This window comes from Pipistrellus hanaki, assembly GCF_964339955.1.
Source record: "Pipistrellus hanaki genome assembly, chromosome: 17".
NCBI lineage: Eukaryota > Metazoa > Chordata > Mammalia > Chiroptera > Vespertilionidae > Pipistrellus > Pipistrellus hanaki.
The window spans coordinates 34225589-34237642 of NC_140519.1; the positions used below are offsets into that span (position 1 = coordinate 34225589).

General features: G+C 36.5%; 1 protein-coding gene across 2 annotated transcripts in view; it reads right to left on the reverse strand.

Moving 5' to 3' along the window:
- The window catches only part of PKHD1L1 (PKHD1 like 1), a 123305-nt gene that overhangs the window by 33934 nt on the left and 77317 nt on the right, over positions 1-12054 (reverse strand). For both annotated transcript variants that reach the window (XM_084864454.1, XM_084864455.1), the window contains 9 exons: positions 10776-10967; positions 9660-9811; positions 8571-8730; positions 7860-8031; positions 7020-7108; positions 6528-6676; positions 4437-4566; positions 3580-3698; positions 1338-1467 (listed from right to left, as the gene is read on the reverse strand). In XM_084864454.1, the coding sequence (XP_084720580.1) occupies positions 1338-1467; positions 3580-3698; positions 4437-4566; positions 6528-6676; positions 7020-7108; positions 7860-8031; positions 8571-8730; positions 9660-9811; positions 10776-10967 (1293 nt within the window). The remainder of the gene's footprint in view (positions 1-1337; positions 1468-3579; positions 3699-4436; positions 4567-6527; positions 6677-7019; positions 7109-7859; positions 8032-8570; positions 8731-9659; positions 9812-10775; positions 10968-12054) is intronic.

The following is a 12054-nucleotide window of genomic DNA, read 5'->3' on the forward strand; positions in this document are numbered from 1 at the left end:
CATAGATGGCAGACTGAAATTATGACAGCTTTTTATTTATGAAATAAAATGTAATCAAAAGTATGTCTTCTATTAACACCAAAAAGATTATTATAATCAGCAATTAGGAAGTTACTGCTTCATAGGAAGTTTGCAATCACTTTATTCAGGAAAACACAGTTGTAAGGCAAGTGGAGAAGCTGCTTGTAATTCTAATAGATGCGGAAATGAGGTAGAGAAGTGAAATAATTTGTCCAAGGCTGCGTGGAGAATCAGCAATACAACGATATTACCTCTCCTGATCCCCAAACCTTGGTTTGTGGCACTTTTCCTGGGCGTATTTTGTATCAATCAAAATTCTTTGTAAATATGAGTAGCATAGGCAACCTAGTGTGTATACTTGCATCTTAATGATCTATAAAACATAACCTAAATTCCATTCTGCATTTCTGGAAATCTTAGTCGAAACTTTAAGACAGGCAAATACATTTCAAAAGAGAGAAATGTTTGGTAGTTCGAAGGAAAAACTCAAAGACTATATAATGTCAAACTTCCAAAGGTTTTTGCTTTACGATTAAAATGTTCTTCAATGAAAACTTTTCTTTTTGATTTAAAGGAAAATATGTGATACAGAATGGTAGGCCCACAGGCTTCTATTAAAATACTGCTTTAAAAGGTTCTCTTAAGTTTCCTTTTCATGCAGGCCACCTATCCACAGCCTCTCACACCGCCTCACAGCTGGAGTTCTCATGAGCACCAGAGCAATTCTAAGGGGTTTTCTGACATCCTCTCCTGTCTGCTTCCACATCCTGGGATTTTTGAGGAAGGTAACAGGCCAAATGGGGGGAGGGTGGGTGCAGGGAAGGCTCTGATCCTATAGGCTGAGATTTGGTCTTCAGTTGATTCTGAGGAATTCCTTCTTTCCTGGATGATTATGGGTTACCATTTGGCTGTAGTTTATTTAAATGAAGTTACCACTGAGGAATGTGTCAATGAGACCAATCAGGACAAAGATGCTCTCAGATCAAGGGTTTTCACATGTTAGTGTGCCTAAGAATCACCTAAAAGCCTGCTTAAAATCAAGTGTCACCTTGTCCCACAGAATGAGAGAATGTAATGCAATAGCTCTTTGCTTTGTGTTTGCTAAATGAAAGAATGGCTGTAGCAGGGACTCTTCCTAGCCAGCATGTAAAGAGTAGCACAACGTGGGTGCCCAGGCCAGTCCAAGTGAAATGCTCTTCTAAAATAATTGTGAGATGTTTCATCTGATAATCGTAATTACAGGGGATAGCACTAAAATGGGACGACTTTAAGACATTTTAATTACGTATCTATCTGGTTAAAGAACAACCACTTACCAAGATGAGTGTAGGAAAGAGGTTCGTTGAGAATGAGAATTTTGTGACCATGCAGCATTTTAACGATGCTTCTAGTTTCTGTCTGGTGGATATCATAACTCGTGGTTGTTATCACAATCTCTTCTCCCTCCTTAGGAAAAAAATCAAGTGCCAAATACAAGGACAATTTTAAAAATAGGTTTATATTTCTTAATAATTACTCAAAATTCTAATTTATTTATATCTGATTAGAATCATGGTATTGTCGCACAGAAAAAAACAATATACTTAGATGTCTAAAATAAATATGCTTCTGTTTGATATTAAGAATTCTAAATTTTGAATTATCTTAGAATTTTCTTACATTTAATTCAGTCATTTAATAAAATCAAGCTATACATTTAAAAAATTAAATGAATAAAAATTTTATATTTTATTAAAAAGCTGATGAGAACAATACTCTTTAAGACTTAAAAAATCTTTTCCGAAGATTTAAAAATCTTTTCCGAAGAATTCCATTTAAATTCCTAAAAGGTAGGAAAGGAAGAGAAATCTTAAAGAGCAAGAAGACCAAGTCTTAGAATCTGTATTTGTATATGACAAGTTTCTTCTTGTCATCCAAATCTCTGCTCAAATGTGCCTATTAGGGAGAAAACATATTTTTTTTCCTCTACCCTCCTAAGTTCTTGGCTGAGGCCCCTGTAGCAAAAGACAGATTAACAAGAGAAAAACATCTAAATTTATTTAAGGTAAGTTTTATGGGACACGGGAGCCTTCATCAGGAAGTGAGGATCTGAAAACATTGTTATCCCTGAGTTTTTCTATGCTAGGTTTCATGACATGGGAGGGAATGGGAAAATGTGACGGGTATGAGTTCAGTGTAATAAACTGGGAGAGCCAGCAGGTCCATTCCAGTTCTTCTTTGTGTCGCTTTGTCTTCAGACACAAGGATGGTCTTCTCCTCTGGGTACCGGGAAGGCACCTCACACATGAAGGGTTATAATCTGTTTCGGGGGAAAGTAGGAAGTCCTTCCAGCACAGACTGTTTCTCAAATTCCTTCATCTTAAACTATTGAAGGTTTGGGATAGCATGTCTCGAATTTAATATTTTTGGGTAGCATGTCTTGAACCCCATCTTACCCTCGACAGAAGCTTTTTCTGGCTGCCCTATTTAATGTTATCTGGCACCCTCTACTAAGGTAGTCTGTCTCACAATACCTATTTTATCGATATTTCCTTCATCAGTGAATCATAGTCTGAAATTAATCCATTCATGTGTTAATTTCGTGTCTGCTTCTCCCACCCCAATGTAATGTCCACTATAGTTTGACCAATTTCTTCACCACTGAATCCTTTATCCAGAAAATGCCTGACACTTGGTTAGATATTAATTGGATAAATTAGTATGTAAAACATATTAATTGGGTAAATAATGCAATATTAATTAGAAAATTAATAGGGATATTGAAATTATTTAAGTACCATCTAAAAAGTAATCACAACTCAACTATCACAAATAAGAACCTATTGTACATAGATTACAGTACCTCGCAATAAATCTTCTTCCTATTCACCAATTTTAGACTACATTAAGAGAGCCAACCCCACTGATGATTTGTTTTGACTTACTCAGACTAAGGCTTTCTTTGTTCTGTGATTCAGTAGAAGGGAACTGGCTGAGATCTGAGAGCTTGGAAAAGGAATCAGTCCATTTCCCTGACCTTTTAGCATTAAGGAGTATTTGTAAAACATGTGAATCGATGGCCTACGCACATTTATGAGTATAGTAGAGAAGGAATTGCCACCACTCATTTTACCAAAATCGCATTTAACACAGGCAGTGTTTGAATATCACTGGGCATCAGGATTTGTTTTCTTTCCCAATGGTTAACATGTGAAATAAACAAATTAGAAGTAAAGAGAGAACCAATAAACAATAAAATATACTTAAAACAATTTCTTCTTTCTGTTTTGCAAGATTTTGTTGTAAACACATATTTTTTACCCAAAAACTTTCTCCTTTCCCTTTCATAACTAATTTATGCATGTTGTTCTTTTTATGTTCTGAAGGACCTTTGACACCACAATTTTTAAATGGCTGCTATCAGGTCAGCATTTTGAGTGCACGTTAATTGCAAAATACATATTTCTCAACTGGTTAATCATATGAGAAATAAATGTCCATGAGAATAAAGAAGAAGCCTTTTTTATGTTGACCCGTGTGTGTGTGTGTTCACTCTCCACCACATAGTGTTTCCTCTACCTGCCAGTCCACAGCATCCACCAGAGACAGGACTCTGGAACCTGCTTCCGAGGTTTCCGAGAGTTTAGTTTTATATATCGAACGTGGAAGTCCATGAAGGTCCAGCTCACCAAACACCCCTGCAGGAGAAGAGCACACTGCTGCTTACCCACCACACAGTACTGAGCTAGGTGCTGAATAAAATGAAACTGTTCTTGACGTATTCTAATCAGTGATGGAAACATTTTAGAATGAATGAAACCAATCGGGGTCATCTGCTCAGGGCTTTGACACTTTGATTCTCTTCTAGGAATAGAAGTAAATAGACATTAAGGCCAGTCCATAAGAATATATGAATGGAGATGCTTAGTTCAGCAATATTTGAAAATGTGAGGAAACTAGAATTAATTAAATTGTATTTCAATAGAAGGATGGGATAAACTGTAATATCCCATCCAGGATAATTTCATGGTGAAATATGCTATAAAAGGAAAGGGTGTTACCTGCAAGTATTGATCTGGAAAGACATCCTTAACATTTAGGGAAAAAAGCACTAAAATATGGAAAGAATTATTGCTCAGAGAAAAGCAAGATTATGAAGAAAGCCAAATTGAAAATGTCTAATGTGCATATGGGGAGATTTGTTAATGTTAGTTTTATAATGAATTTATATTTTTATTTAAAACATACACATCTATATCTAATTTAATGTAACATGGCTTAATTTTAAAATTTTTCTGCCACTTTTATAATCCTTTACTATAAATAAATATTTGTAAAAGCTTCTGAACCATAAAATCAAAAAACTAAAAATAATATTTTAAAGTACATTCTTAAAACTGATATGCATGATACCTTTAGTGCCTGGAAACACATACCTAGGACCTTTGATCCTTGATTTGGTCCTTCTGGAAAAGCCCACTCTGGAGTAGAATGATTTCCTCTAAGAACAATCTGTAATTCTCCTTTAAAAGGGTTATCTTCCCAGCCACCAATTAATCTACCTCCCTGCAGTGAAGCAGAAAATTGTCAATACTTAAGAGCAGAAAAATTTCCCCCATAAAAAAGGAATTGGGAAGACTGGAAGCCTTGTCCAGTGAAAATGAATAAATTCTGTTATACAATGAACAGTATTATAACTGGAAGTGACCTCAACTTAATCTACTCACTATGGAATAGGCAATTATTTTTCCAAGGTCAAGTTCAATATCTATTTCCTCTAAGAACTGAACCTAAAACCAGGACCTTTTAAGACCTAAACTAGTGCTGTTTGAACAGATCACACTGGGTTATAAAATAATATGGCCTATATATAATACATTCATCTACTTATAACCAAGCTGTGCCATTTATGAGCCATGATTGCTAGTAATAAAAGCTATTACTAAATTCTTGCTGATTCTAGGTCAGTCATACTGTGTAAGGCTTTACCTATATTGTACCACTTAACCTTTATACTAAACCCATGAGTTGGTATTATTCACATTTTATAGGTAAGAAAACTGACGCTAAAACTTGTAGAATAACTTACCCAAGGTTACCCAACAATTAAACAGTGAGGCAAGGATTCAATCGTAGCTTTAATTTGCCTCAAAGCTCACACATGTAACTAAAATATCACACCTTTAAAATATTAAAAGCTTAGTTTTACCAAAGACAAGCTACTATACACTTCTATTTTTTTAACTAGAGGCCTGGTACATGAAATTCATGCAAGGGGCTCAGCCCTCGCAGCCGGTTGCCTCAGACCTCACAGCCCTTGCTTTATCCAGAAGGTGGTTTGGCTGTCCAGTCTATTTAGCATATTATGCTTTTATTATTATAGATGGTGTTAATAGCTTTTTGGTTAGGCCATTCTTTTAAATGATTAATAATAAAAGACTGCCTGGCTGGCATGGCTCAGTGGTCGAGCATCAACCTATGAACCAGGAGGCCATAGTTTGATTCCTGGTCAGGACACATGCTCAGGTTTTGGGCTTGATCCCAAGAGTGGAGCATGCAGGAGGCAGCTGATCAATGATTCTTTCTCATCATTGATGTTTCTATCTCTCTCTCCCTCTCCCTTCTTCTCTGAAATCAATAAAAATATATAATAATAATGATGATAAAAGACTGACAGAACAATTAGACTGATTCCAGGGCTGGGGAACCTTTTTTTCTGCCAAGGGCCACTTGGATATTGATAACATCATTTGTGGGCCATACAAAATTATTAACTTAAAAAGTAACCTGTTATATTTGGTCAAACATTTAATTAACTCTTCCCTCATGCCTTGGCAGGACCAGAACAAATAATTCATGGGCCTTATACGGGCTGGGGCCAGACATTCCCACCCCTGGGTTAAATGGTTACATGATCAAGACTATCTGAGGTTTCTGAGAACGAAGTGATTGTTCTAAACTACTGAAATATTTTTATTAATCTGATTCTGCTTTCATAATTCCACCTACATTTAATCATTTTGGAAATACTGTTTATTTTCTTTATTTTTACAAATTGTATCTTTATTGCTGAAAGTATTACAGATTTCCCCTATTTTCCCCATTAACCCCCTCCACCTTGCACCCCGCTCCCTCAGTCCTTCACTGCCCTATTGTCTGTGTCGATAGGTTATGCATTCATGCATATAAATTCTTTGAAAAGGCTAAAAATCTCTTAATTTCTCCCAGGACTCCTGGGGATTCTCTGTTGGTTGGATCAAGCTGTGAGTTTAACTGTACCTTATAATAACACAACTATCCTTTGTAGGACTGGAAATGAGCAAACCTCTAAAAGTAGCATGATAATCACTCCGTAAGGAATGCTTAGTCCACAATATATAAAGAAGAACAGGAATATGCTAGACTTCAGGGCAAGAGCCAGCTGTTTCTTTTTTATTTTATCAATTGAATATGCTTTCTTATACTTTTTCAGTAAACTTCCAACATTTTAGAATTTGGTTAATAAGTTATAAGACCTTTACTCTTACCTGCAGTGATATATAAGTAGCATTCAAAACAACTTTTCTGTAAGAAGACTCTGAAGCTTCCACAATATGTTTATCTTCCAGTTCCAGAACCCCCCAAATAATGAGCCTTTCCAGTGGTGGAATATCTGTGTCTGCTACAACCCACGTTCCTATAAAAGAAGACTTTAATATAAGAAATATAATCCGAAGGTAATAGCCGATAGATAAACCATTGGCAACCTTCTCAGTGAGTCTTGGTTTTGAAGTGTCCAACCCTTTCCCCATACAATGACTGATTCTTGTCTCCCCTGAAAAATCTATATTCTTAATACTCAGGTTTAAGTTCACATGAAACCCAGAAGGCATCTGTTATCCAGGACAAGAAACCAGAATTCATCTCCACATTTGCTATTTCCTGAGGTGTGCCTTATATAGAGGAGGAATGGTAACTATTGTGTGGCATCTATCCCAAAATCGCATAAACGCAAGTATTTTACTTCCTTCTGTATTTACCTTCAGGGATAATCACATTTGCTCCTGGGTGAGGTATGGTATAATTATTTTCCCGAGATGATTGCCAAAAAGAATCGTTTGACCATAAGCTGAAAACAAAAGAAAAATAATCCAGTCAACCAAAGGACTTATGTGCATACATATGAGCCTACCCAGTGGTGGAGGACAATAGGGGGATGGGAGCATGAGTTGGGGGGGGGGGGTTGGAATGGGGGGTTGAAGACAAATATGTGATACCTTAATCAATAAAGAAATTAAAAAAAATAGTCCATTATCTCTCTGCATCTAATGACCATCTCCTGAGGGTGTAGCAATATACTAGATGATTTGAAGATGCTAGAATTAAATAGTTTAAACTTCACTAAGTAGACCAGCTAATATGTAAAATTAGTAACATACTCAACACACATAACTGCCTATTTAGTTTTTTTCTTCATTGAAGAAAACTTCCTTTCCATCACAATCTGAACCACTTTTTCACCCACTAACTCTTTATTGGGGTACACTAATTTTGCTGCTCAGGATGTGTCACCAAAGAGTTCTGTGATCTCAAGTAATTCACTTAAGGTCATTGGACTTCACTATACAATAAGAGAATTGGTCTAGCAATTCAGATCTAACATTCTGCCAGCATGAGATTACCACATAATTTCTGTAAGATTTTTTCCATTTCCCAATCAGGGTCATTGTAAGGCTCAAGTGAAGTAATGAGTGTGGAAGTGCTTTGTGACCCACGAGGCACTGCGCAGGGGGGGGGGGGGGGGGGGACCTAGGAGTGACAGATGAAAAGGTTTGTGTCAAGTGTAACTGAAGGCAGTAACAAACAGAAGGCCGATGTACTTATATGTGGCTGGTCGCTTCCTGGGAATTGGGTTTCTTGATGGTGGATGCATAGGAAAGCAATCCTGGAGAATGCAGCAGTAAGCTTGGAAGTTAATAATAACATCTTTCACCTCAGGATCCAGGTTCCCAGACACGGGCTGGCTTTGAGGAAGGTCATTTCTCCCTGACACTAAAAGCGAAGGAAGGCAGTTTAAATTAACATGATGACCAAAGTGCTCAAATGTAAGCAAAATCATAGCTATTTGAAAATATTCTTTAGATGGTAACTTGGTATGATTCAAATGAATGGAATATATGTGAGGACATTCTGACAAAATCGTATTTTATTGAGAAGCACGTAGTCAATATATCTTGGGGGGTGGGGGAATGAATGTTTTACAATTTAAAAATTATTTTAAAATATTTTTAAAAATAATTATTAATAAAAATGAAAACAAAATATATGATGACAATTTCCATTGTACTCATTACCTCTAATTTTTGGAAATAAATTTAAAATGTTTGTGTCATCTCCAAACATAAAATGGAAGTTTTCAACTCAACTCAAGGCTTTCCCAGAACAAATTTTTCCTCCAGTCCTTTCATTCCACAAACATTTTTTGAATCCTGCTATGTAACTGTGTAACACATTTTCTCATTAAGCAATTTCTCTCCTCTTTTAGACAAAGCACTATATAAAATAACCACTTCTGGCTAATAAATACATACCCAAGTAATACAGGGTACTAGTGTTTGCTTCAAGGTGCCAGTCTCCATTCTTGCTGGTATTCCAGCTCAAGGGATTTGAGGAGCCATTCCTCATGTCAATAACATTAAACATATCGGGATTTTGAGTGAAGTTATGAGAGATGATAACATAGTCTTCTTCCTATAAAAGTTTGCAAAAAAGTGACTTGTTTTATATGTTAACTCCCTGACTAATATACATTAATTAAGATGACAGAATTAGCCCATATATTAGGGCAAGTTTTGATTTTAGTTTCTTTTTCATCTTGTATTTATATTTTGCTTATAATGCTAATGCTGTCACTAAAGCAATGAAAGTCTCTCTCTCTCTCTCTCTCTCTCTCTCTCTCTCTTTCTCTAGATAGATAGATAGACCCACATATATAAATCTCAACACCCACATATATATGTATGTATTTAGAAACACATATTACTTCTATAATGTTTGTAAACATTTAAAACAATGCAAAAATGCTAGGGTTCCTTTCTTTTTGGGTGCACATATGCAGTATAAGAATATGAATGAAGAAGATGAAGATACCCAGTTCAGGATAACGGTTACCATTAGAGGTGGAGAGAAAGGAGTGAGACCAGGGTAAGCCATAAGCCAAACAGGGAACTTCCACTATCTAAAATGTTTATTTCTTTTAAAAATCAAACGTAAATATTCAGGGTAAATTCAATTCAGATAGAGGTGAGTGATGGGCATAACAGGATGTGGACTATATTTTTATAATTGTATTATTAGTAAAATCCTTAACCAGTATCTAAAACATCATAAGCACTCAATAAGTGTTAGTTATTTTCATGGTAATAGTAACAGGGCACAAATATAGCACCTGGGAAATATGGCAAGTAGATTGCTCACTTCTAATTCTTAAATAAGAATTTTTTTTTAACTTGTCTTAGATTTAGGGTGGATCATGGAGAAGGTACAGGACTTTAACAGGCCAACCTGTGAGACAAGAGCATTCTGGTCCAAACAATCGGAGCAAGGATGAGAATGTACCTGTGGCTGAGTAACGTTCAATCTTAATCATTAGAAGATGGATGTTATAGCTCTTTGTTTACCTTAAATCCATAGAATGTTGATGTGTATGATATGTTGGTTACGTGATCCACACCTTTAAAGTACCAGTTAATGTGCTTTGCATTTGGAATCAGAGCCATCCATCCAGACATGTGAGTCAGTCGTTTCTTCCGAAAAGGAATAATACTTGTGCCTGTAGGGGAACATAAAACAAACAAATAATAGTAATCTCTACCTCTATAAAAATCCCTCCTTTTATGAATAAATGCATCCTGACCTCTCACCAAGAAAATTAAATATAAGCAATTCCAAATCCTTCAGGGGGAGATGCAGATATTGGCGCCACAGTGAAAGATCTGAGAGATGCAAACCCTAGGATTCCTACCATATTCCCAGTTAACTTGCTTGTTTGGCTAGGGCAAATGCCAGATGGATCATTAATAAAGGGACAGTAATTAATGCAATCTAGTCACGGTAATGATGTCAAGCACATTCAGTGTTTCAAGTACAGCATCTTTCCTGAAACAAATCAGTAGATCAACAGTCTCTGCCATCTGGTGTTCAAGCTCTTCACCAAGCAAATACTGCCTATCTTATTTCAATCAGGAAAAATAATAAGAAGCATTTGCCTTCAGTGGCAGGAACAATGGCATATTTATTTATATACCGCTTTGCTTTAAGGGCTATGTCAGTTTTTCCTGCTTTGTGTCGTAAGACTGGCTGGAGGTTCCTTCATCAGCAGAAGATCATACTGGTTCATGCATTTATTTGATACTTTTCACACGCCCATTTTGAGTGTATTTGTTTCCTGTCTAGCTTCTGACATACAAATATGCTTTTCCCAATGTTCTAAACAGCGAGCAACAACTGAAGAAGATGATGATGAAAACTGAGAAAAATCTTTCAATTAGTGGTTTAAATTAACCTTTTCAAAACATTTTACCTCTATTGATTTTTTTCAGAGAGAGGAAGGGAGGAGTGAAACATCCATCAGCTGTCTCCTGCACGCCCCCTACTGGGGATGGAGCACACAACCTGGGCATGAGCCCCGACTGGGAATTGGACCAGCAAGGTAGCTTCCTGTGCATGGGATGATACCTAATCAAATGAGTCAGCCACATAGGCCAGGGTGGTTTAAACTATCCTATTCCACTTACCAAAAGAGTCCGAGAGAACCACATCCTTTTCAAGCAGAGATACGGGAGAAGGCTTATTGAAAGCTAAGCGGTGGAAGCTGACTGAGGCATCACAGACAGACCCAGGGAACCCTACGCTCCACTCGGCTTCCTGAGTGCAGTGCGAAGGGTCCAGCAATGGGCTGTGTGGAATGACAGTGTGTCCTTTGTGACCTAGGAAATGAACACAATCAGCATGTTTCCTACTTCATGTTATAAAACGGAAAAACATAAAGGTACTGTGATCCATTGTACTGCTAATATAGTATAAAGGTCTTATCAAATTTTTTTTTTTTGACATGGGACAAAGAGGCTTTGCAGTGGACACTACTCAGGTAGTTAATTATGAATGTGGGATCTGAGGCACCCATGAGAGCCAAAGTAGGGGACAGGAAGTGGGATAAGTAACTTGGCCAAGATTCAAATCCAGCAGTCTGCCTTAGAGCCTGTATGCTTAACCAATGGACTGCCAACTGACATTAAAAATCTAAGCTGAATTAAATAAACTAATAAAGGTTACACAGAGCTTTATATTAGAACCATCCAAGTGTTCTCTGTCTTAAAGCCACCATTGGAACAGGAGACAGAAGTCAATAAATATAGTTGAGAACTCAGTCTGTTTAAATATTAAGATGAATCTCCTTCCATCTTTCAAAGTCTTTTAAAAGTAAATTATTAATATCTGTAGTTTTACTTGTCAATTTTCTCTTTCTTCTAAAGTAGTAGGCAGAATCTCTCTCTCACACACACCCCCTGGCTATCTTATTTAGACTTATCTTTCGCATTAAAACTTTATAAAGACTAAATTCTAGAAACTAAGAATTTTTAGAATGTGACATACCCCGAACTTGAAATTGTAAAAAATGTTCTTAGTTAATATATTTCTTGAACTCATTCCAAATTAATAATTTAAACTGGAAAGAAAAAGATTAATATCAGGCCTGTAACTTACTTTGACCAGAATATGTCCAGTCTGTCTTACATTACTTATATAAATAAACCTGGAACTTATGTATTTATGGGCCATGATGGACTGGAGAATTTGGGAAGTCATATAAGGAGTTCCTTATCTGTGTAATTAACTCAGTACAAAATGGAAGCATTATAAAATGGAAACGTGGCTTCCTTTTTTAACCAATGTTTCCATGAATATTGTCCAAAATTTGCTGCTAATTCAAAACCAAGGTGCAAATGTAGAGGGAGAAAACATAATATTTAGAGGCTACATCTGATAGTTGGGGGCTCTTCCAGAATGGAATGT